Raw genomic sequence first — 27,548 nt, 5'->3', positions numbered from 1 at the left:
GCCTGCTCGAGAGCTCCACGCGAGGCAGGCTCGCGCGGCTGCGAGGTGGGCGGGAGCTGGTGACGCACGCGCTGAGCGAGGGCTCCGCGGAGCTGGGGGCGACAGTGAGCTCGCCCTCTGTGTGTTTATGTCCGCGCGCCGGTGGGAGCGCAGGATGCGCGCCGCGCGCTTCCTATTCTTCTGAAGACATTTATTTACTTGATTTCTCCTTTGCCCTCGTGGAGTAGCTGAGCGAACTTGGGGGCCGGAGAGAGAGAGGGGGGGGGGAGAGGAAAATACGGAAAGGAGAAGACGGGGCGGGGTGAGGGAGGGAAAGGGGTTGGAATTGGGGGAGGAGACGGTTAAAGATACCCAAGTGCGTGTGCGTAATAACACACGAAAGGACGAAGGAAAAAAAACCCTTAAACATGGCGATGAGGAACGAGGGGGATTCGGCAGCGCACAGTACCAGCAACGCCAAGTGCCAAGAGGAGAGCAGTCGGAACGGTTATGTGAAAAGCTGCGTCACTCCTTTGAAACAGGACCGTGGGTTTTCCGTCTGCAGGTGGTGTAACTTGGAGAGGCTCGGTTTAGCGCGCCCGAAACTTCCAGCCTTTTACGTCGGGGGCGGCTGCAGCGCCTTTGCAATACTCGTGCTGTCCATCGTGGCTAGGAGATGCCTGGACGAAGAGTTTCTTTCATCCTTATTGCAGACTTTCCAGTCGGCGTGGGCGATCGTATTCCAGTCCCTGAGCCCTCTTTTTAGCATTTGCTGTGCCTTCTTTTGGTTGACATTTTATTTAAGGAAGAGCAAAAGGGAAAGTAACACGGTTTGGCTCCTGTCATTGCCACCATGTTGCTACCTCGGAGATTTTTTGGTGGTGCAAGTTTTATTCGGGGAGGACCAGATGTTTCTTTGCAGGTTGCTGGCTCCAGCTGCGGTGCTGGGTTGTGTGGGATTGTTGACATTACTCTCCACTTTGAAAGTGAAACAGAGCGTCCTGATCTTGCTGTTCTCCAGTGTTGTTAGGTTGGCATCCATCACCAGTTTGATCGCTCTACCAGCAGCTCTGCGACCCCTCTTGGCCTGTGGGGTCGGGATGGTGGGAGCTATCATTGCTGTGTATTTTGATTACTTATTTCCTAGGGAAGCCCGTCGCAGGACTGCCCCAGAAGAAAAAATACCTGTGATCAAGCCCCGCAGACGGTCGAGTTGTGTATCTTTGGGAGAAACGTCAACCAGTTATTATGGTGGCAGTAAGATGCCGAGGAGGACGTCTTTGCCTTGCATATCGAGAGAGCAGGTAACATTTCCAGACATCAACTTTTTTTTAAAGATCTGTGTAATTTCATTATGAAATGATTATAAACATTGGCGGCAATGTTTGTAAACATCTCATAAACAATAGCAATTTAACATTGGTGCTGTAATCATCAAGAGATCCTGCTTGCTTCTATAGTTTGCAAAATATTTTGTGACGGAAAGCTACACATTATGTTTTGATTATTTAAGTTAGGCAAGTGTATACGTGAAACCTACCACGAAGGAATGTTGTATTGAGTGGCAGGTTTTAATTTTTTTTCCAGAAACATTTTTGGTAAGGTACTACTTAAAATTACATTAAATTGGTTAAGTAAAAGAAAGCTAACTTATCGGCTACAGTTCCTGACTTGAAAGTATTATTTGAAATAGTCCGTATATTTTGCACAGAATACTTGTATTTTATTGTAACCCACAACTACAATTTAGTGAAAACTTACAAATTCCTGTCTACAAATCAAAAACAAAACATTGTCTAACATATGGCAATTGCCTTAATCTTTTGTGGTAATGGATATCTTTCCCTCTTCAGAAAGTAAGCTATTGCGATATACAGTACTGTAAAATGTTAAGTGTTAGCATAAGCTTTAGTTTGGGTATGTCTTATATCCTAAAGTCAACTTAAAATGCTGGCAAAATGTTGGACAATATAAACTTTGAGGATCAATTCAGTTGAAAGAAAGACTGAGAGCAGTGATGTTGGGAGATAGCATTTTTCATGACACCTTCTGTACTTAAATATGGTAAATTATTTTATATACTTGAGCAATCTGACAATTCAGTTCATTTGATTGGCACAGTATGGGCTTTGAAACTTGTGAACAAAGCAACTGAAATAACTTTTTAATAGTTGTACAGATAGCATATGGTGATGGCTGTGATGCTGGATGCTTCAGTGTCTTTATTTTGCTTCTCAGTTTGCAGTGAGTGTGAGATATTGTTAACTTAGCCATATTATAAGAGCTTGGATAGATCAATACTGCAATTCAAAGGAGTTGAAGAAAATAACTATTGTATCAGAATGTTATACTTCTGGTGTAACATTCTTTTTTTCCCCACTTGTCTTGAACCTGAGCTTTAGCAATTATAAAAGAATGTTTGTAAAAACAAGCTTTTCAGATATGGAAATAATTTTAAGATACCTTTTGTGTTCAGCATTGGGAATTGTCAATGCAGGAATCTTTGAGAAGACTGCTTATCCCATTGTAACCTGTCAGCCAAAAATGAACAATGTTGTTCTGAAGTTCAACCTTGTGATTTTCCTGCTAAATGTTAAATGTACTGAGAGTTTGTTTCCACCATCCCTTTAGGGCAATGTTTTTAGAACCCCACTACTCCTGAGTGAATCTTTTTGTCCTCAACTTGCCTCCAGTTTTCTCATGTGTTAACAGACTGTACCCCCCCCCCCTTGTTTAAACTTCAGTTAAAATAACGTTCAGTCCTGTTTGTTTCAAAAATATAATCCCAGTCTAGACACTCACTCATAATTTCCCAACACTGTCAAAAATTATCTGAGGTTTCTTTGATACTCTGGTGCCTTAGCACCCACATTTGTAGACAGAAATCTATTCGTGAATGTAATTAGTTTTTTTATATACAGTTCTGACCCTTGTACTCTTGTATTTGCCACCTTTGAGTCCACCTAAGCAGTCCATTCAAAGAGGTTTTTCTGAAGCCTCTCATCTTCATCCATATTAGTCGCTGTCAGTCAGTAAAATACTGGCTCTGTATTGTTCCTGTTTGTTCTGGAACCCCACTGCAAACGTTGGGGCATCTTGATGGCATTGAATTCAATGAAATTACTGTTCATCATTGCACTTTGCCTTTTTGCACATCGGTTTCTCACGGTCAATTTTAATCAACTTTCCCTTGGATCCCAAGAGGCTTTACTTTTCTGATTAATTTGCTACATGGATGAAAAACAGAAAATGCTGAAAAATGTTCATCAGTTGAAGCAGCATAAATGGAGAAAGAAACCCCACTTCAGGTCAGTTGTGCTTCTCCAGAACTACATGATGGGCTCTGTCAAATGGCTGGCTAAAATCTACGTACATGGCTCCAGATGTACCATCTTCTTCAACCCTAACATTCTTCAAAATGTGTAATCAAGTTCGTCAGTTGTGACCTTAAAATTCATGTTGTGATTAACCTTTTTTTTCCTCTATGTATGCTTCCAGAAATAGTTTTCCAGTGGTTTTCCTACAGCAATGTTTTGCCAGCTACTATCCAGAATATTACTCTTTAAGAATATTACTGTCTATCTGTCTCTCTCTCTCTCTTTCTCTATGTCAGTAAGACCAAGGAGCTGGTTATTGACTTCAGAAAGAGGAGATCCATGAGCCAATCCTCATTTGGGGACTGAGATGGAGAGGGTCAGCAATTTTAAGTTTCTCTGTGTTTTTATTTTGGAGGATCTTGCTTGAGCCCAACGTGTAAGTGTAATTACAAAAAAATGCATGGCAGCACCTCTACTTCCTTAGAAGTTTGTGAAGGTTTGGCATGACATCTACAACTTTGACAAACTTCCATAGCTGTGTGGTGGAGAGGAATTTGACTAGTTGCATCACAACCTGGTATGAAGACGCAATGCCCTTGAATGGAAAATCCAGCAAAAAGTAGTGGGTATGGCTCAGTCCATCAGGGCTAAAGCCCTCCCCACCATTGAGTACATCTGCAAGGAGCGCTGTTGCAGGAAAGCAGCATTCATCATCAGAGGTCCCCACCACCCAGGTTATGTTCTCTTCTCCCTGCTGCCATCAGGAAGAAGGTCCAGGAGCCTCAGGATCCACACCAACAGGTTCAGGAACATTTATTACCCGTCAATCATCAGGCTCTTGAACCAGTGGGGATAACACTCAACTTCACTTGCCTCATTACTGAATTGTTCCCACAACCTATGGACTTGCTTTCAAGGGCACTTCATCTTATGTTCTTGATATTTTTTGTTTGTTTATTTATTATTAATTTTTTATTTTGTATTTGCATCTTGGTTGTTTGTCCACCCTGTTGGGTGTGACCTTTCATTAGTTCTGTTATAGTTCTTGGATTTACTGAGTATGCCCACAAAAGAAACAGATCTCAAGGTTGTATATGGTGGCAAATATGTACTTTTGATAATAAATTTCCTTTGAACTTTGTTTTGTGCATTTAGACTTAGAGAACCAAAAAGTGTAACTAACCCAGTTATCTTATTGTTAACCTTCCCTTTGCACTGTACATGTATAAGAAAGATATGACAATACTTACCCTCTTTGCCTTCCTAATTTCCCCTTTAAATTTCACCTTTTCATTTTCAATAATCCTTTCAGCGTTGAATCATTTCATGACTTTTGCTTCTGTGTTTATACTTTTCCATAATTAAATCTAACAGAATTATAACTGCTTTCTAAAGCAATTCCCATTACCATTCATTCCTTGTCTTGTCTAGGTTGCTTCCATGCATTAGACTATATCAGTTTACCATATTTATTTACATTACTCCTTGAACATGGGTATAAACAATTATGCTGTCAAAACTACTTGCTCTTTTTTTTTGTATTACAGCCTTTTATTTTTTTCTGGCTGAAAACATTACTCTGCCTCTTTTATATTTCCTAAACCCTGTCCTTTTGCATCCATTTTTGAAATAGCTGACAGGTTCCCACTAATCTCTCTGCCAAATTGGGTTAAACCCATTTTAATGGCACTAATAAGCTGCCATTTCAACATTGATTCTTTTCTGTTGAGGTGTAGCTGTCTATTTCATCAAATCCCCAGCTTCTCCAGATTCCCTCCCAGTGCCCCAGAAGTATTAAACCCTTTCTCTGTGTTTGTCTTTTCTGCCACTCTTTCATTTGCCTTATCTTCTCAATCACTGTGATCATTGGTGCCTAGCACCTGTAATAATGTGGAGATCCCATCTTGGAAGTTGTTTCTTTTTAGCTCCTTATCTGATGAATAACATCCTTTTCATATAATGGATCCCAGTTAATTGGGACAAATTGGGACCAGGGCATTTTGACCCAGTTAAATGCTGCTCCACCTAGCTGAAGTTTCATGAGAAATAGTTAAAAATGTATATGAAATGTTTAAGTGAGTAACAAATGATGTATTTAAATAGAATAGAGATCAAATTAGAACACTACCAATACCCCTAGTCCTATAAAGCTGTATTAGTGTGATAATTATCAACAGAGTAATTCATCTGCACTGTTCTTTTGACTGTAAATTGAACAAAGTCAGCACGGACACCTTGTAGACTGCCTTCATGCAATGCTTTAAACAATTGCATCGTCCAAATCTTCATTTTCATTGCAACATTCAAAATGATTGTCAGTACCTTTGTAATTCCTAACTTGTTGAGGTAGGAAATTGTTGAATTTTATTTAATTAGTGAGACAGCGTAGAGTATCCCTTTCTAGCCCTTTGAGCCATGTCACCCCAGCAACAACCAGATTTAACCTTAACTTAATCATGGGACAATTTACAATGATCAGTTAACCTGACTGGTACATCCTAGGACTGTGGGAGGAAACTGGAGCTCCTGGGGAAAACCCATGCATTCATTCCACAGGAAGGGCAAACAGAGATTCTTTACTGAGGACACCACAATTGATGCCCCCAGTTGTCATAGCGTCACGCTAACTGTGACACTACTGTGGCTGCCGGCCATTTTTGGCATCTCCATGTCTGAATGTTTGAAATTGTGGTGAGCAAAACAGTTCTGAATTGTCTCGCTGCTTATTTCTCGCCAGCTATCAGTGATGACAATCACTGTTTTTTGAACACAAATGCACGCAACTGATGCTATTTAAAAACTGATTGATCTAAGCATGCTGTGGTGTCTTAGCGGCTACGTAAATGCATACAACTGACGCTAGTTTAGAAACTGTTTGGCAACAGTCTCCTGTCCCAATTAGCGGCATAGTGTCCCAAAGAAAGAAATGGAATCCCAGCTATTTACTCAATTTAGTTTTTTGTTAAGGTTTGTCCCAAATAAATGGCTGCCCCGATTAACTGTTGGCCCAATTAACTGGAATCTACTGCATTTGATCTTGGTAATGGTAATTGTTTTTTTTTCCTGGACCTCTGCTATTCATCTAAAGGTTCTGAACTTGCTCTGTGATGTTCTTGACCCTGCTGGTAGAAGGCAACAAATTATTTAGAATCTGGTTTATGGTTACAGAAATGTCTTCCCTTTGACTCTTTAATTGCTTCTTATTGAAGCTCTGTTCTTGCTGCTTCTTGGCTGTGCAGTTGTCAGTTGAGGGACCACAGAGCTGGCTCTGCTGTATTTCCCAAAGAAGTATTTCTTTTTGTATTATTCAGAGATATATATATTTTAGAGAGCACAAAGCACTTGGAGGATTTCTGCATTGTATGCCTGGTCCTTACGGTTTGCACCAGAAAAAGAGATGCTGTGATTCTTGTCACAAATGTATAAGGATTATGTCTTCTTCCCATTGCTGCACAGATGGGTTGCTCTGAGTCACCACGCAACACCTTTTGTGTGCTGCACTGAATTCCCTCACTTAGCAAGTTTCTAAATTTTGGATTTGATTCATGCTGTGATCTCCACAGCCTTTTTCCATAGGAGCCTTATTGAGGAGGGAAGTCATGACTTAAAGATAGCACTTCTGTTATGTTATTGCTTAGATTTAATGCATAGGAAATTATCTTCAGTGGAATTATTATTTGAGGACTTGCTTTGGAATAAAGTGAACAAACATCAACACATGCAACATTGTGGTTACAATGTTATACTGAATCTTATAATTGGAGATATGTCACGGACATTTTGCTGAACGATTTCTACTGTTAGTCATTTATTGGCCATTCCTTTCTCACTAAATTATTTCTCTCCCTTATAACATTGCAAACTGTTCATTTTATACCTGGCCATACCTGGCAGCTGGAAGTCCATCGGACTTGCGTTTGTCTTTGATAATTACGCTTTCAACTGCTATAGTTTTGCATACACTTCAAAGCTTTTTTGCTAAAGATCTTACCATCTTTTTAAAAACTCTAAGGCCTAACTCTAACCATATTTTTAAATTGGCTTTCTATGCTTTATTTGGCATGTATTTTCTTTTTACCTGTTTAAGTGTTACGTTGCTTTTCACAAAGATGTACCAGGTTAGTGGAGTTGAGCTACTCAAGTTTCTGTCATAGGTAGTTTGCATTCATTTGCTAGGAGAATGTTAAAGCAGATTGTCTGATATATAATTCTCCATTCTCTATTTGTGAATAAATGAATACCTGGCATCCAGCTTCGTTTAAACAACTTGAGGAAATAGCTTTGCATGCAGCAGATTTAATTGAAAATATTAGTATTCACGTTTGGGACTGTTTAAGACTAAATAGAGGAGTAAAAATAATCACAAACCTCTCAGGGTTTTTAGAAGGAATTAGACTAGCTTTGTTCGAAACATGCAGTGAAATGTGTTGTTTGCATCAAATTAAATCAGGAAAGATTGTGCTGAGCAGCTCACAAGTGTCACCGTGCTCCGGCACCAACGTAGCATGCCTACAACTCACTAACCCTAACTGTGCATCTTTGAAATGATGGAGGAAACCGGAGCACAGTGAGGAAACCCACATAGTCATGGGGAGGACTTACAAAATCCTTACAATGTTGGGAATCAAGCTCAGCCCTTACAATTGCTGCTGGAAGCATTTTGTGCTTGAGAGAAAGATGCTGTAAAACAATTGCACTAACTTTGATGCTGCTGTGCTACCCTTTGGCATTGGTAGCCTGTCTAGTGTAGCTGCTGTCATTGGTAGTCATGTAGGATTTTTCTTATTTGGTTTCTCAAGGACAATCTTAAATGACAAGCTGATCACAGCTGTTAAGCAAAGGGAATGAAACAATGGTCTTTGAAATCATGCTGCTGAATTAGATGAACTTTGTGATTGTGTAATTGATTTCACTGTCTTGTTCGTATTGTCATCTCAAGAAATTTTATTTCTGTTGGCCTGAAAATGAAGTCCATTTGGTGCATGATTTTTAAAACATAGTGAGCTTTGTTAGTATTTGGTGGTGTGTCTCTTGTTTCCACTATCTTGTAGTAGATGGACCAGATTAGAATAAACTAATTATTCCCTTTAGCTAGTCGATTGCCACTTTTTTTTCTTTAAGTAATTTTATAATGCAGTGAGGCCCGACCAACATAAGTCTGAGGTGAGATCAGTGTCTCAATATATGCACTCAATATATCTGTCACTATAAGTGATCATTGACTATTTTGATTAGTTTTGGGAGGAATATTTGGATGTTGCAGAGGAGCCAAGGTACTATTCAGAGATTCTAAAACATTATATGAAATGTGTATTTTAAAATGCATATTTGCAAGTTGGTTGGTTGCTATCTGTTGCAATGGAAGTATCTTCTTTATGTCACCAACCTTTCTTTGTTTTTGATAATTTGAACAAGTAATTACCAAAGTAAATACTTAAGCTATTTATAGAGCTACGTGGGCCTTTAGTCCTCATGAAGGGTCTCAGCCCAAAACATTGACTATTCATTTCCCACTATAGATGCTGTCTAACTTGCTGAATTCTTCTAATAGTTTGTTTGTGAGTGTGTGTGCGCGTGGTGTTCCAGATTTCCAGCATCTGCAGTCTCTTTTGTGTATCCCCATATTTTCTTTATATTTATCTATTCCTGATAAATGTCATTGGAATGGTCAGCATATTTTGCTTATCCCTGATTTATCTTTAAGTGCTTTGCTAAGTCATTGTGGAGGACAGTTAAGAGACATGTAGGCTGCATTGGGTAAGTTGTGTTAGTTTCCTTCCCTAAAGAACTTTGGTGTACCATATTGCTTTTACAACAGTGAAAATATTTCATGGTGACCAGTACTTATGTTATCTTTTCATTTTAAATTATCTAATTCATTGAACTTGTATCCCCACATACAATGTTGGGATTGAGAGGTCTTTAGATTATTCAATCAGGCCTCTGGCTAGCTGGTTGAATAACTGAAATGCTGTGCTTTAATATTAATTAATATTTAATTAATACTTTAATATTCTAATTGCATTTTTGTTTTTGTAAAAATTAATGCGGCAGCATTGATGAGGCTTACCTGACTGACATTAGTTTCTTCAGTGGTTTTTAGCTTTGCTTGAGTGATGATTTGTTCCATGTATTTTTTTTTTTTAAAAAGCTAAAACTGTTAGAGTATAAATTTTTTGGTGATATCGTCACTTTATAGTTCTTTGTAATTGATGGTCCAACTAGTGGACACATTTTGTGCTTGAGAGAAAAAATTCCTTGTAGGATCAGAAATTCTTGTGCGTGCTATTACTAATAAGTATAAGAACTCATTAAAGTATAGATAAGACAAGAGTTATGATTCATGGCAAATTGTGCAGTTTGTTTTGCAAAAACCACGAGTGTCAAAAAAGTTGTGGTATTTGTATTGCAAAAGCAAACTCAAAAGTTGTGACCACAATTGTGCAGAGATCCTGTAAGTGGGATAGGTTGCTATTAATGGCCTTATTGAAACTAGTCAGCAACTGATGCTTCAATTTAATGTTCTATGGAAAACTTCCACAGAAGTCTAAGTTAAACTGAGAATATTGTGTAAACAAAAAAAAAGCATTGAGGATCAAAGCTACGTAGTATGGTTGGCAGAGAACAAGTGGAACAAAAGCTTGGCCAGGGAGGTGATTTTTAAAGTGAACCAGAGAAAAGAAAGCGGGTTTAAAAAGGAATTTCTATAACCCTAGGCCGAGAGAGCTGAAGCATATATATCATTAGTAGAACAAAAAGATTATAGTGGTGTTTATTGAGCCAGAATTCTGAATGGCAGATTTTGGAGGACTAAAGATTATTAGAGATAGGCATCTCAATGAGAGAACCCATAATATTTTCAGAGGATTCAATAAAGAATGCACAAATTGCATCGTTCTCAATTGCTTGTGAATGATGCTAATTCTATAAATAGCTGGAAATTTGAGATGTGTCTGACAGCAGAGAGAAAGATTGTTACCTTTGAATTTGTTTATAAATTTCTTTAAAATTAGTTTTACCTACTGTTTTTGAATTTAAAGACATGAATTATTGGAAATAGCCATTGAGCTGAATGAACAATTGATGTGTTTTGGTGATGCCTGAGCAAGGGAAAATCTGGTGGAACACTGGAAAAATTCTTGATTTCACTTGAATGTTAGCATCTAATTTTAATGTGCACTTAAACACAACTGCTTCTAATGCATAAAGTTCAGTCCGCAGTACTCCAATGTACTGTGCTGGCTTAGATTCTGTATTCTCTTGTGTGGCTTGAACTTTGTCTTTTGAGGTGCAAAAGTAAATCAAAGTAAATGAAGTCTTCACAAGAGGTCAGAAAATACTATTTCTGGTAAAGTGGAATAATGCTTAACCTTGTCAGAAATGTTGTTACCTTTAAGTATGAAGTGTTGACCTGTTTAAGTGAAACCTTTGTTAAAAAATATACACAGTGCATTTATCTAGAAACCATTAAGCTGTTGAGACATATATAATCTTATATTTGTATTAAGCAAGCACATATGATAGACTGTGATATAATGAAGCAGTAATGAAATCTCTGGTTTCTTGGTGTTCCTGAATTATTCAGCTTTTCTCTCCACAATTTTTGAGATTATCATCAGACTGGTTCATCTGGTATATGCCATTAATGCTAACTTAATTGATTTTTGCATAGACTGTATCATTACTAGATTGTTGTATTTGATCTTCTAAACATAACGTAAGTTATAATAATTCATTTCAACTACATTTGGAATAAATGAAACATTCTGCCCCCAGATGTGCCCCCAGTATTATAACTTAAGAGAAATCTTCTTGGTGTTCGAAAAGTGACCTGTTTCCAGTGATATGCATTTTATATGATAGCTTGGCCTGAAAGCCACCTGTAATTGATTGTTTAGTTATTTTGCATTTACATTTCACTGCCATTGATTCTATTACCTTAAGCCTTCAAAAACTGTTTTATGTTCCATTAATACAATTGATGAAAATAATCATCTTGTGAAGTATTTGGACATTTCTCATTTGCATGAAGAATTTGTATTTTCTGATAAAACTGCATTTATAAGCTGTTCCTTTGTTATTTGTCAGTTATCTTCGTGTTTGTAATCATAAAGATTTCACATTTTTGTGTTCATTGCTGAACAATTTGAATGTATGATCGAGACTGGCATTCCATGGTAGCTTAAGAATATGCAGCACTACCTGAACCATTGTCTATTTGTTTCAGACAATAACCTGAAGTTTGTTTGTTTGTTTGTTCAGATGGGATAAAAACATCCTTAAAGTGTGTCAGTTTGTGTGTGGTCTATTTGATCGTATTGGAGTCAAATACGATCTTCTCCTTGTTTTCACCCATTGTGCATATGAAATTTGAACACAGTAACCACAGTAATAATGACCAGATGATGGCTGATGGATTGCTCTTCAAGGTCAAAAATAATAGTTGATCTGTTTGGTTATGATAAGTAAATTGGGTGTGTTCTCTGACTTTTGCTACTCATTAGAGAAGCTGAGTCATTGAAGGAATAAGAAAGGAATTTAGTTCACGCACGTGTGGCAGGTAGAAGAAAAATGGTAATTTTGTCATTATGTAATATGGTAACTGAGTTATATGGTCTCATTGTCTTTCTGGCTTAGCTATTTGCTTTTGAAAGCTATTATTCAAAAGCTATTTGCTTTTGAATAATTTTAATGTTATCAGGGTAATTGCTGTGCAATTAGCAATTTTAATTTGACTTCCCATTCCCATTCCAATATGTCTGTCCATGGCCTCAACTGCTACAATGAGACCATGCTCAGGTTCAAAGTCAATTTATTATTAAAGTACATCTCAGTCACCAAATACTACCCTGAGATTCATTTTCTTGCAGGCATTCACAGTAGAACAAAGAAATTCAATAGAATCAGTGAAAAACTACACCCAAACAAAGACTGATAAGGAACCTTTGTGCAAAAGGCAAAATGGCAAATAGAAAAAGATACAAATAATAATAAATAAGTAAATAAATAATACTGAGAATATGAGTTGTAGAGTCCTTGAAAGTGGGTCAGTAGTTCGTGTTCAATAATCAGCTCAGTGTTGAGGTGAAAAGAGTTATCCATGCTGGTTCAGGAGGCTGATTGTCAAAGGGTAGTAACTGTTCCTCAGCCTGGTGGTGTGGGACCAATGGCTCCTGTACCTCCTTCCAGATGACAGCAGTGAGAAGAAGGCATGGACTGGATGGTGGGGGCCCTTGATGATGGATGCCACCTTCTTGTGGCAGCACTCCTTGTGTATGTATTCTGTGGTTGGGAAGGCTTTTCCTGTGATGGACTGGGCTGTATCCATCACTTTTTGTAGACTTTTCTGTTCCTGGGCATTGGTCTTTCCATACCAGGCCATGATGCAACCAGTCAGAATACTCTCCACTGTGCATCTATAGAAGTTTTAAATGACATGCCATATCTGTGCAAATTTCTATGAAAGTAAGAGGCACTGTTATGCCTCTTTTGAAAAAGCACTTACTTGCTGACCTCAGGAAAGATCCTCTGATATGATAACGCCAAGGAATTTAAAGTTGGAGGAGGTTGAAGGAGTGAAACCTCATTCTGTCTGGGTAGTTTCCAAACTGTCATGAACATTAGCTTCTCTGAATTCCAGTAGTTTCTTTCCCTTTCACTTCTCTCTTTTTCCATTCCCAATTCTAGTTTCCCTCTGACCCCTTCTCTGCTCTTCACCTGCCCATCACCATCATCTGGTTCCTGTCCTTCCATTTTTTCCATGGTCCACTGTCTTCATCAGCCCCTTACTTCTTGCACATCCAACTTTTTACTTTATCCTCCCTTCCTACCCACCCACCTTTCCCCTCACCTTGTTTCACCTATCACCTTCTAGCTTGTACTTATTCCCCTCCCCCACTGCTGCCTTATTCTGGCTTGTTCACTGTTCTTTTCGAGTCCTGATGAAGGGTCTCAGCCCGAAATGTTGACTGTTTATCCCTCTTCTAGATGCTTCCTGACATGCTGAGTTCCTCCAGCATTTTTGTCTGCTCAAGAGTTATAGCATCTGCAGAATCTCTAATGCTGTTCTCTAATATGTTTAGAATAAAATAGTCTGTTTGTTATGACAGTGTGTATAATAGTTTCTCATCCACGTAAATCTACTTTTACTTTGATTATTTTTACCTACCTCCTCTTAATTTTCTTTCTCCCATATAACTGCATAATTCCCCTTGAAAACAATAATCTCTATCACACTAGTTTGATTGAATCAACTGGAAATCATGGTAACCGAATATTTTTTGATCTCAAGGCTACTAATGGGAAGGGCAGCTCCATGAAATGTTTTCTTTTTGTAGGTTGTCTAATATGTGTAATCAATAGGATGGATTAATATAACTTTCTGAGATCATTTTTAGTCTATATTTGTGTTAAGATTTATTGGGTTTATTTGTATAATTATGAAGAAGAGTAAGTTTAAAATAATATGAATAAGTCATTGAAGCAGTTTGAGATTTGCTTTTTGTTGTTGCTGCAGGAAGAGTTGAGTGATTGTCTGATTATGGTATTCTTTATCTCTCATTGAATGCAAAAACTGAGTTCTCTGGGAGAACTCAGTAAGTCAGTCAGCATCTTGGAGGGAAAGAAGTGTAAGTAGACTTCAGGATTGAGACCATGCATTGGAACTGAGAGGAAACAGGAAAAATTGCCAGTATATTGCAGACTAAAGTGGAGTGGGATAGAGGCTGGTAAGTGATGGGTAGAACCAGATGAGAAGGGGTTGAAACCAGGTGGAAGAAGGAATATTGATGAACAAAGGGGAAGAAAGCTATTTGGACACATGCAATTATGTGGGAGAAGTGGGTGTGAGTTGCCTGAAATTGAATTTTCCAGTATTCATGTTTTTGCATTGTAAGGTGTCAAAGTGAAATATGTAATGTAATTTTTTCCAAATTGTGTTTGGCCTTACCATAGCAATGGAGAAGGCACAGGGGGAAAGAAGGTTGTTAAGTGAATGGGAAAAGCTAATAATACAAACTGCAATCTTCAGATTTGTATTGACAGGAGACTGAAAATCTGGTTGTGATGCCTCAACAACAACCTATCAGTCAACATCAGCAAAACCAAAGAGCTGATTATTGACTAAAGGAGGAAGAAGCTGGAGGTCCATGAGATAGTCCTCGTTTGGGGATTGGAGGTGATGAGAGTCAGTAGCTTTAAATTCCTTGGCATCATCTATCGGGGACTAGCATGCAAACATCATCACAAAGAAAGATTTTGCCTCTAATCTCTTAGAAGTTTGCATAGATTTGGCATGTCACCAAAAATGTTGACAAACTTATATAGATGTACAGTGGAGAGGATCCTAACTGGCTGCATCATGGGCTGGTGCCCGTGAACGGAAAATGCCGCAGTAAGTGGCGGATGTTTTTATTTTTTTTGTAAATGCCTGCTAGAAAATAAATCTCATGGTAGTACGTGGATGGTAATGTATTTGTACTTTGATAATAAATTTACTTTGAACTTTACCATTTATAGTATTTCAAGATCATTAAAGCTTTTAATTTAATTTTCTTCATCCAACATTATTTTGGTGACTTATCGTATCTAATATTAACTTTCACAAGTTTTATTCATATTTGAGATCTGCACATCATTAGTGAGGCAGGGATTTATTGATCTGCACTTGGTGGCTCAGCCTTGATGCAATTAAGTCTTTTTGTTGGCATTTCAGACGTTTGTTAATGTGAATGTTCAGAACCAGCTGGGTTTTCGTTAGTAATTTGTTAGCATTATAGTTTTTGTTTACCTCACTTGATTACAAGTTACTTTTCCAGATTTGTTTTCTAAATGGTCAGTTTTTGCAATTCAGAATTACCTAGGAGGGAAGTGCCAAAAGCAAGTTAAGCAAGGAATAAAAGAGGAAAATGAGTAAAAGTTTTGGATTGTAGTTGCTGATTGGAATATTATCTGTCTATCAGATAAACCAGTGAAATTATTTGTGTTAGATATGAGCTTCTAAATGATATCCCTGTCATATTATTAAAAAGATGAGAGTGAAATATACAGTTTAGGTTACTTTGGTTAGTATTGTTATATCGAGTGGGCAGTCAGAGACATTTTTCCCAGGGCAAAAATGGCTAATACAAGGGGGTATAATTTTAAAGTAATTGGAGGAAAGTATAGGAGGATGTCCAAGGTAAGTTCTTTGCACAGAGACTGGTGGGTGTGTGGAATCTGGCACCGTGGGTGGTGGTAGAGGCAAATACATTCAGGGCACTTAAGAGGCTCTTTGACAGGAACATGGATGGAGGAATGGAGGGCTACATTGAAGGAATGGGTTAGATTGATATTAGAGTTAGTTAAAAGGTTGACACAGCATTGTTTGCCAAAGGATCTGTTCTGTGATCTATATTACCGTATTTATTCAGATGTACACTTGAAAAGCTGTTATCAGGTGAATTGTTCAGTGACTTGACTATGTGAGGGTACTTAATGACTTGTGTAATATTTTTCTGATTTGATGTCACAGAGATCCTATTTTCACATTTCATCCATGCTTCAGAATGAAACATCCAGTTTTCAGGGGTGTCAAACTCATTTTAGGTCACGGGCCGGATTGAGCAAAATGCAGCTTCAAGCGGGCCGGATCAGTCGGACGCGTGCGAACGCAGCTTTCGTTGCCTCCGTTTTTTCAGCCTGCTCTCATGTGTCTCAGTCTCTGCTATAACTACAAAGTGTTTCACTTTACAAATTCCGTTTCTTATGAAGAAGACTGCCGAATAAACACTAAAAACCCTGAAAACTTGGTACCTGAATAAACTCAGCATTAGCCATATCATATGCCATAGGCGCTTCGATTACTGGGGCCAGCTTTAATAGTAATTAGATATTATCTCGCGGGCCAAAGATAATTCCACCGCAGGCCGGATTTGGCCCGCGGGCCTTGAGTTTGACATATATGATCTAGATCAATAGATAAAATCATTACACATTGAAAATATTCTCAAGTGCTTTGCAAAAATAATTTTTAGGAACTATATAAAGGTGTCCTGTACTTCTAAGAAAGTTTAGAAGGAAGTCTTTTAGCACCTTGTAAGGAAAGAGTAACTTGTATGATGTATCTGAATTTGAAAATCATGTTTCCTGAAATTATGCACCAGTCCATAGAAGAGGCTTATCAACTTCAACAAGGACATCTTTCACAGAGTTTACTTAGAAGTTAATTCTTGGGTACATTGATTACATTTCCTGAAAAATAAAATTTTTGAAATAAAATTTATGACACATACTTTTGACTGTAAGCTTTCTCTTTTTGTATTAATATCAAGCAAATATCCAAATATCTGAAAATGCTCTGGATTTGAATGCCATTTCATTCTTGCTGATATTCTTGATGCCCTATTCTGCAACAGTGCCTAAATTAAGTTTATAATTGGCTACATGGAACTTTAGACAAATGGTGGTTGTCAAAGACATTTCTATAAATGTCAGTTCATTCATTTTAGTGCATTATTAATGATTAGTTTTTAGTCATTTAAACTGACTGAATACTGAAAGGTCTGGATAGAGTGGATTTGGAGTGGACATTTCCAGTATAGGAGAATCTATAATGCAAAGGCAAAGCTTCAGAATAAAAGAATGTTACTTCAGAACTGAGATGAGGTGGATTTCTCTGTCCAGAGAATGGTAAATCATTTCATGAAGTGCTGTGGAGGGGAAGTCATTGGGTGAGTTTAAGACAGATTAATAAGTTCTTGATTTGTCAGTTGGCTAAGTGTTTAATTGGAAGAATAGGATTCAGTTACAAAAAAACCCAAGATTGAATGGCAGAGCAGACTAGGTGGTTGATTTTATATCTTAGGGTCTTACAGTCTCATCAGTAAGTCACCTTGTTTCATATTGCATAGTTTACTGATATCTTCAGAATGTAATGTTAATAATTTTCCATATGCCAGTTACCTCATGCTATTGTTTCCTAACTCGTGATGAAACAACATGCTTTTCTTCTTCCTTAAGTATTATAGATAAGATGGGTATTCTCTAAGTACCACTTGCTGTGGCAATTAAGCTTTTTATACATTTGAAATTTTAGAATTACATTGGTTGTCATGCACCATCAGAATATTTCTTGTAATTTCTTCGGATGAATATTCAATGATTCCCATTTCTATTTTACAATAACGAGGTGGCCTATAGGGAAGAAGTCATCTCTCTGATACAGTGGTGTTAAGAAAATAACCTCTCCTTCAATGTTGCAAATGCAAAGGAACTGGTTGTGGAGTACAGGAGGAATGGAGACGGGCTAGCTCCTATAGACATCAATGGATACGAGGTTGAGAGATTAAACAGCTCTAAGTTCCTGGGCATCAACATCGCCGAGGATCTCACATGGTATGTACACACCAGCTGTGTGGTGAAAAAGGCACAACAGTGCCTCTTTCACCTTAAATGGTTGAGGAAGTTTACTATGGGCCCCCAAATCCTAAGAACTTTCTACAGGGGCACAATTGAAAGCATCTGACTGGCTACTTCACTGCCTGGTATGGGAACAGTACCTCCCTTAATTGCAGGATTCTGCAGAGAGTGGTGTGGACAGCCCAGCGCATCTGTAGTTGTGAACTTCCCAGGATTCAGGACATTTACAAAGACAGGTGTGATAAAAGGACCCGAAGCATAATTGGGGACCCGAATCACCCCAACCACAATCTATTCCAACTGTTACCATCCGGGAAGTGGTACTGGAGCATAAAAGCCAAGTCCAACAATATCCGGGACAGCTTCTTCCACCAGGCCATCAGACTAATTAACTCATGTTGATTTGAGTGAGTGTATTTCTATGTTACATTAACTGTTCAATTTATTATAAACTATTATAAATTACTATGATTGCACATTTAGAAGGAGACGTAACATAAAGATTTTTACTCCTCATGTATGTGAAGGATGTAAGAAATAAAGTCAATTCAATTTAATTTGAGGTACACAAACAAAATCTAAACAAGCATATACATTTGAATGGACTGAGGTATTTCATTCTAAGCTTTCTTGGAGCAACATTTTCATTTTCCTCATGTAGTAACTTATCTTTTTGCATTGAATGGGCAGTTAAGTAGACAGTGTCCCAATTTATCATTTTAAAAAAAAAAAAATTAGAGATATAACACAGTAACAGACCCTTCTGGACTAATGAGCCTTTGCTGCAAAATTACACTCACGTGACCTATTAACCTACTAACTTTATATAAATTTGAATACTGATCTATTTATTCTAAGTGAAAAATCAACTTCATAAAACCAATTTTATCGTGGTCTAAAATATAATTTACTGTTGTGTACAATTTAAAATCATGTGTGAATTTTTTTTTTAATTTTTTGATTAGTTTTTCAAAACATTTTACAAAATTAAAAACCCCAAATCCCAATGAGGAGCATTAATACAGTGCAAGATTAAGCATACAATAACAATATGCTACAAAGGAAGAGAATTTAACAAAAAAGGACCTAAATTAAAGACAAGTGAGCTTAGTGTCCTCCCCAAGCCCCACAACACAAGAAAAAAACAACAACTCCAGACCAACCACCACACAGTATAAAGAGTATAAGTCTGGACAGTCAAACTCCCAGACTGTGAATACACTTAGCAACAGAGGATAATAATGCCTACTACCAGGAAAAAAAGGGAGCTGAAAGCAAGGGACCGAAAAGAAGAGAAAAAAAAGAAAAAAAAACCCTAGTCAAGAGGAAGGTTATGAAAGTACTCCATAAAAGGTCCCCAGACCTTATGGAACTTTAGATCCGAATTAAGAACTGAATAATGAATTTTTTCGAGGTCCAAGCAGGCCATAATATCGTTAAGCCATTGCGCATGAGTGGGCGGGGCAACATCTCTCCATCTAAGGAGGATCAAGCGTCTCGCCAGGAGAGAGGCAAAGGATAGTATTTGGCATTTGGTCGGACCCAGACATAAATCTGTCTCGCCCCAAAAACCGAACAGAGCAATTAAGGGGTTAGGTTCTAGGTGCTGATTCAGAATACCCGATAATGTAGTGAAGACATCTTTCCAGAATTTCTCCAAGCTAGGACAGAACCAGTACATATGGATGAGAGAGGCCACGCCCCCTTGCATTTATCACAGAGCGGACTAATGCCAGGGTAGATTTGAGATAGTTTAGATTTAGACATATGGGCTCTATGAACAATCTTAAACTGTAAGAGGCAATGGCGAGCACGAAGGGAGGTTGAGTTAACCGATTTGAGAACTGAGTCCCAGCTTTCCTCGGATAAGGAGATATTTAAATCCTGCTCCCAGGCCATTTTAATTTTATCCACGGGGGCCCGTCGTAAGGCTGCTAGTTTATCTCGGATAATTGAAATTAAACCTTTACCTAGTGGATTAATGGAAAGAAATAGGTCCATAGCATTTTTCGCAGGCATTTCAGGAAAGTTAGGAATTAAAGGAGCAGTAAAGTGTCGGATTTGGAGATATCTGAAAAAGTGAGCGTTAGGCAGGTTGAACTTAACGGAGAGCTGCTGAAAAGAAGCGAAGCGATTATCAATGAAGAGATCTTCAAAATGTCTAATGCCCTTCCTGTACCAAACATGGAATGCTGAATCGTACGTAGTAGGTAAAAAAAGGTGATTATGTGCGACAGGGCTAGAAACGGAAAACCCCTGGAAACCATAGCATTTCCTGAACTGAGCCCATATACGCAAAGTGTGTCTAACCAGAGGATTAGCTATTGATCTGGGCAGACTGCTAGGGAGTGCAGAGCCAAGAAGTGCAGATATAGATAATTCTTTAGTGGAGCTCAACTCCATTGCCACCCAGTTAGGGCACTCGGGTTGACCGTGGAAGAAAGACCAGAAGGCAGCACAACGTATATTAGCTGCCCAGTAATATAAGCGAAAGTTAGGTAAAGCCATGCCACCCTCTTTTTTAGATTTTTGGAGGTGGATTTATGTGTGAATTTTTAACTGTCATGATAGTGTGTTGTACTAGAATCATACGAACATATGAACTTGAGAGTTAGGTGCAGCAGTAAACCATTAGGCCCCTCAGGCCTGCTCTGCCATTAGTTAGATCAAGTTTGATGTTATAAAGTCACCTTTATCTTCCAGTCTACCCATAGTAATTTTTGTTCCCTTAATGTGAATCTATGTATTTCTGCCTAAAAAATTAAAAGACTCTGTTTCCAACAATGTTAGGAGGAAGAAAGACCTCTGATCTTCAGGGGGAAAAAATATCATATCATTGACTTAAATAGGCGACTCCTTATTTTCAAATAGTGACCCAAATTCACAAAACAACACATCCAGCTTATAAAGACCATTTAAGATGTTTTGCATTTCAAATAGGCTCCCTTTCATTCTTCCAAATTTCAACAGATGCAGTACCAGTTGGTCATTTGATGATGTTAGCTTTGGGAGAAGTAGATCAGGGTTTTAGGGATGCAGGAATTTTAACCATTTTATTGTAAATCATTGTTTTCCCATTTGCTTGGAGGACATTTAATTTCTGGTTTAATCAGAATTTATAAGGATAGAGTGCATGTTGTTAGCATCTGTTTGAGTGACTGAAAATATAAAACAGTTTGCATCCTTATATACTGATTTTGAGAAAATGCTGATAATGCTGCCTTGAAGTGTAGACTTTGTGATGGAAGTGATAGAATGATTCTTTTGGATAAACGGTTCTGGGATTTGGAGACAGATGAAAGATTACATATTTCCAAGTCATAATTAAGTATTGCTTTGTGGGGAGCTTGGAGGTGGTGGTATTCCCATGTACCAGCTGCTTTTGTGATGGAAGTCACTGATATGGAAAATGCTGTGAAGTAACCATAGTGGAAAAATGCATTTTGTAGATGAAACACACTATAGCTATCGAGCTATGATGATGACAGAAGAGAAAAATATGTATTTTGCTAGATTTAAGTGGGTTACTTCATCTTGGACGTTGTGAAGCATCCCAAAACATTTTGTAGTGACGCTTATTCAAAACAGTGATGGTATTCAAAATCAAAGTAAAATTTATTGTCAAAGTTCATACTTGTTACCATGAGATTCATTTTTTTTGCAGATGTTTACAGGAAAATAAAGAAATAAATAGAATTCATGGAAAATAAACTACATAAAGACTGACAAACTAATGTGCAAAAAGAAATAAATTGTGCAAATAAAAAAGTAATATTGAGAACTTGAGTTGCAAAGAGTCCTTGAAAGTGAGTTTGTAGGTTGTAGGTTGTAGTTCAGAGTTGTGGTGAGTGAAGTTATCCATGCTGATTCAGGAGATTGCTGGTTGTAGGGTAATAACTGTTACTGATCCTGATGATGTGGGACTCAAGGCACTTTTGTCCTTATCTTCCCTAAGTATTTTCTAAAGTATACTTGAAATTTGGTACACCATACTTAATATCCTAAGGACAAAATGTTACCCATGATGATGCAGTTGAGATGCTTATTTGAAGAACACAATGGTGGTTAATTTTTAAATTAACTCTTGTTGCAGTTGCAATGAATCTGCGTATGTTCGATTTTTGACATTTTTTGCATCTTTAAAACAATTTGTGTTTAATGATGGTAGATACAAAAAAAGCTTGTCAATATTGAGTAAGGTAGGCAGCATTTTTGGAGTGGGAAGTAGAAATGTTTTAGGTTATTTACCTTTTCCTTAGTAATCTGTTTCCAGCAACTCAAACATAATCTGGTGATCATTTCTGGTACTTTCTATGTTCATTATATGCATACTTTGCTTTTATTTATGTAATTTTGTTACTTTTCTCATTATTAAATATATCTGTACTGTAATAGGATAATGCCTTATGAAATTAGTTAATTATTGATACAATCAACAGAATTTTTACAAACAATATCCTGACACTATTTTTGATACAGCCACTAAACCTTGCTTTTTCATTTATTGGTATAGTGGTTAATTTTATCTTTTGGTCTTGCTTATTTCAATAACCCATGATTCTCCACGTGGTCCAAAAAACTGTCATTTTCTTTAATTTTCTAGGTAGATTGGGATCTGTGGAGCATGTTTTCACCAGGGTAGTGGGTATATGGAACAAACTGCTGGTGGAGATGTTAGAGACGGGTACAATTACAGTATTTAGAAGAAGAAAAATGGTCATGGATATATATGTAAGGGGAATGTTTGGATGCATATGGGCAAAAGAGAAAAATGTGATCAGCTTAGAAGGGGATCTTGATTGATTGGATAAGTTTGGCTGAGGAGCCTTTTTCCATGTTGTATATAACTCTATGAATCTATAAATGTATTTAATGTCTTAGCATTCTTAGTTGTCTAAGGTAAAGATTTCCAAAGATTGAGATTCCTCTGAAGGAGGAAATTTTTACTAATTTAGTCTTCATTGGATAGCCCCTTGTGCTGCTCCTCATTCTCAACTTTCCCACCAGGAGAAAAATATTTAATGCAACAACCATATGAACACCCTGAGAATCCTATACTTCAGTATTTTGAACCCCACTAAGTAAAGGTTTATTTTGCTTCATTTGCTTACAATAGAAGCATGTTGTTCTTGCGGAATCACTGAAGAGAATTGCTCAACTGCCTCCAGTGCAACTACAGTCTTCCTTAAGAGAGGAAATTGCTGGAGTCTTGATAGATTTTTGTATTGTCACGGGTGAGGTTCCAGAAGATTGCTTAAGGAACAGCGAGACAGCAGAGACATTAGGAAATTTACAGATCAGTAAGTCTTGCATTAGTTGTAGGGACATCATTAGAGCAGATTCTTAGGGATAGGATCTACCGTCATCTGAAAAAGAATGTACTTAACAGAAATAGAATGGCTTTCTGCTGGGGATGTCATGTTTTAGAAGTGGTTGAGTTTTTGTGGCGGAGACAAAGATGGCTGATGAGGACAAGATGGTGGATGTTGTTTAAATGGACTTGAGTAAAGCTTTTGACAAGGTCCCGCCTAGTAGGCGGATCCAGAAGCCTAAGCACAGCAGATCCATGCTGACCTGGTAGAATGGATTCAAATTGGTTTGGCCACATTGAAGATCGTGGCACAAGAATGTTGTTCTGACTGGCGGTCTGTGACCCATGAGGATCAATGCAGGAACCTCTTGTTATGCATATATAAATAAATTTAAAAAAAAATATGATTTGAACAAACATGTAGGTGGGCTGATTAATAAGTTTGCAGATTACCCAAAATTTGGCACTGTTAGAGAAGGAAAGGAAGATTGTAAAATAATTTGGGTGATTTGGAAATGTGGCTAGAGAATAGGGAAGATGGAGATTAATCTGCACAAATATGGATCTTGCTCTTTCAGAGATTAAATATAAGAGGAAGGTATGCAGTGAATTATAGGATCCTGAGGAGCACTGATGTACAAAGGAATATTTGGTTGCAAGACCATAATTACTTGAAAGTGGCAACACAAGTAGACAAGCTGATAAAGAAGACATGTTGCATAAATGCCTTCATTAGATGAGGTGCTGTGTATTAATGTCAGGAAGTCATGTTGCAGCTGTATAAAACTTCCATTAGCCCACATCTGAGTGTTGGTCACCACATTACTGGTTTTGGAAAAAATGCTGCAGATGTTTACCAGCATGTTGCTCAGATGAGAGAATATTGGGTATCAGGAGAAGTTGTATGAACTTAGATTGTTTTCTCTGGAGGGCTAACCTGCTAGTACATAAAATTATGAGAGGCACAGACAGGGTAGATCTTTTTCTCAGGGCAGAGACATCAGATTCTGGAGGACGTAACTTTAAGGTGAGAAAATAAAAGTTAATAGATTTGTGCCGCATGGTTTCTTTTACACAGTGGGAGGTGCTTGGAATGCAATGCCAGAGGAAGTGGTGGAAATGACTACAAGAGAAATACTTAAGTGGCATTTCGATAGGCACATGGCCGGGCATGGAATGGAGGGGTATAGACCATGTACAGGCTGATGAGATTAATTTGGTTTGGTATTCTGGTTGGCATAGAGATGGTGCACCAAAGGGTCTATTTCTGTGCTGTGCAGTTCTATATTTTATGCAAGTAAGATGACCTAGATTGTTATAGTTACCCCGTTTTGGTTTCCCATTACAGTGTTGTCCTTGTTTTTCTCTGGTGTCTTACTCTTATCTTTCAACTAACAGCAAAAATTATTTTTAATTATCTCAATACTTGCCATGCTTTTATGTTTAATTACTGTGTGCCCGAGGACACCCAGATTATTTTGACCATGAGCACTTAATAATCTGGATATTTTGACCTTTTTTCCTTTGAACCAAGTAGTTGAAGATATAACTTTAAATACTCCTAACCTACAGGTTTTAGTTTTTACCTCTCTTTTAGCAAGAAGAGCAATCTTGCTTAAATGGAAGGAGTCTACCCCTCCTACACATCTTCAATGGCTACGTGATATTATGTCTTATTTAAATTTAGAAAAGATCCGCTGCTCAGTCTTAAATTCGAAACAATCTTTTTATGATATCTGGGGACCTTTCCTAAATTACTTTTCCAATTTATAAAGTTGAACAGTGCACAGGCTTTTATGTATATTTTTATCTTCTCTTTTTAAGTGAATGTCTATTTTTTCTAATTATCCATTGTCATCCATCAGCTTTTTTCTTTGGTAGTTGGTAGGGGGTTGACTTTTTTTTTTATATAAAGAATTTCTTTTGTGATGTATGACTTATCTTTAAATTTTTGATTACAGAGTGGTATACCTTTGTGTTATGCTATAACATTTTGATCAATTTTATTACAATATATGAATGTACACAAGTTATGTTGAGATGTATCTATGTGTTGCACTCTGTAAATCTTGTTTTTTTTTCTTCTGAATAAAAATATTAAGAAACCAAGTAATTAACTGCAATGTCTCAGAAACATAGAAACCTAGAAAACCTACAGCACAATATAGGCCCTTCGGCTCACAAAGCTGTGCCAAACATGTCCTTACATGAGAAATTACCTAGGGTTACCCATAGCCCTTAATTCTTCTAGCTCCATATACCTGTCCAGGAGTCTCTTAAAGGACTCTATCATATCCGCCTCCACCACTGTCACCGGCACTTACTCCTGATATCTCCTCTGTACCTACTTCCAAGCACCTTACAACTGTGCCCTCTTGTGATAGCCATTTCAGCCCTGGGTAAAAGCCTCTGACTATCCACACGATTAATGTCTCTCATCATCTTGTACACCTCTATCAGGTCACCTCGCATCCTCTGTCGCTCCAAGGAAAAAAGGCCGAGTTCACTATTCTCTTAAGGCATGCTCCCCTATCCTGGCAATATCCTTGTAAGTCTCCTCTGCACCCTTTCTATAGTTTCCACAACCTTCCTATAGTGAGGCAACCAGAACTGAGCATAGTACTCCAAGTGGGGTCTGACTATGGTCCTACATAGCTACAACATTACCTCTCAGCTCCTGAACTCAATCCCACAATTGGTGAAGGGCAATGTACCTTATGCTTTCTTAACCACAGAGTCAACCTGTGCAGCAGCCTTGAGTGTCCTATGGACTCAGACCCCAAGAACTCTCTGATCCTCCACGCAGCCAGGAGTCTTACCATTAATACTATATTCTGTCGTCATGTTTGACCTACCAAAATGAACCATCTCACACTTAATTGGGTTGAACTCCATCTGCCATTTCTCCACCTGTTTTTTGCATTCTATCAATGTCCTGCTGTAACCTCTGACTGCTCTTAACACTATCCACAACACCTCCAACCTTTGTGTCATCAGCAAATTTACTAACCCATGCCTCCACTTCCTCATTCAGGTCATTTATAAAAATCATGAAGAGAAGGGGTCCCAGAACAGATCCCTGAGGCACACCACTGGGGACTGACCTCCATGCAGAATATGACCCGTCTACAATGACTCTTTGCCTTCTGTGGGCAAGGCAGTTCTGGTTCAACAAAGCAATGCCCCCTTGGATCCCATGCCTCTTTACTTTCTCAATAAGCCTTGCATGGGGTACCTTATCAAATGCCTGCTGAAATCCATATACACTACATCTACTGCTCTACCTCCATCAGTTTGTTTAGTCACATCCTCAAAAAATTCAGTCAGGCTCGTAAGGCATAACCTGCCTTTCACAAAGCCATGCTGACTATTCCTAATCATATTATGCCTCTCCAAATGTTCATAAATCCTGCCTCTCAGGATCTTCTCCATCAACTTACCAACCACTGAAGTAAGACTCACTGGTCTATAATTTCCTGGGCTATCTCTACTCCCTTTCTTGAATGATGGAACAACTTCTGCAACCCTCCAATCCACCAGAACCTCTCCAGTCCCCATTGATGATGCAAGGATCATCGCCAGAGGGTCAGCAATCTCCTCCCTCACCTCCCACAGTAGCATGGGTTACATCTTGTCCGGTCCTGGTGACTTATCCAACTTGATGCTTTCCAAAGGCTCCTGCACATCCTTTTTCTTAATATCTACATGCTCAATCTTTTCAGTCCTCTAAGTCATCCTGCCAATTGCCAAGATCCTTTTCCATAGTGAATACTGACGCCAAGTACTCACTAAGTACCTCTGTTCTTTCCTCCGGTTCCATACACACTTTTCCACTGTCACACTTGATTGGTCCTATTCTCTCATGTCTTATCCTCTTGCTCTTCACATACTTGTAGAATTGCTTGGGATTTTCCTTTATCCTGTCCCCCAAGGCCTTTTCATGGCCCCTTCTGGCTCTCCTAATTTCTTTCTTGAGCTCCTTCTTGCTAGCCTTATAATCTTCTAGCTCTCTATCATTACCTAGCTTTTTGAACCTTTTGTAGGCTTTTCTTCTTGACTAAATTTACAACAGCCTTTGTACAGCATGGTTCCTGTACCCTACCATCCTTTCTCTGTCTCATTGGAACATAACTATGCAGGACGCCATGCAAATATCCCCTGAACATTTGCCATATTTCTTCCGTACATTTCCCTGAGAACATCTGTTTCCAATTTATGCTTCCAAGTTCCTGCCTGATAGCCTCATATTTCCCCTTACTCCAATTAAACGCTTTCCTAACTTGTTTGTTCCTATCCCTCTTCAATGCTATGATAAAGGAGATAGAGTTGTGATCACTATCTCTAAAATGCTCTCCCACTGAGAGATCTGACATCTGACCATGTTCATTTCCCAATACCAGATCAAGTACAGCCTCTCCTCTTGTAGGTTTATCTACATATTGTGTCAAGAAACCTTCTTGAACACACCTAACAAACTCTACCCCATCTAAACCCCTTGCTCTAGGGAGATGCCAATCGATATTTGGGAAATTAAAATCTCCCAC

General features: G+C 38.2%; 1 protein-coding gene across 2 annotated transcripts in view; it reads left to right on the top strand.

Annotated features, from left to right (window-relative positions):
- The first annotated feature begins 317 nt into the window (after positions 1-317).
- pde3b (phosphodiesterase 3B) overlaps positions 318-27,548 on the top strand; it is a 203,396-nt gene continuing 176,165 nt past the window's right edge. For both annotated transcript variants that reach the window (XM_073049501.1, XM_073049500.1), the window contains exon 1: positions 318-1,283. In XM_073049501.1, the coding sequence (XP_072905602.1) occupies positions 408-1,283 (876 nt within the window). In that variant the 5' untranslated portion in view covers positions 318-407. The remainder of the gene's footprint in view (positions 1,284-27,548) is intronic.

This window comes from Hemitrygon akajei, chromosome 6 (assembly GCF_048418815.1).
Source record: "Hemitrygon akajei chromosome 6, sHemAka1.3, whole genome shotgun sequence".
Taxonomy (NCBI): Eukaryota; Metazoa; Chordata; class Chondrichthyes; order Myliobatiformes; family Dasyatidae; genus Hemitrygon; species Hemitrygon akajei.
The sequence above is the reverse complement of the archived record's forward strand: the minus strand, read 5'-3'. Positions and strand labels throughout refer to the sequence as shown.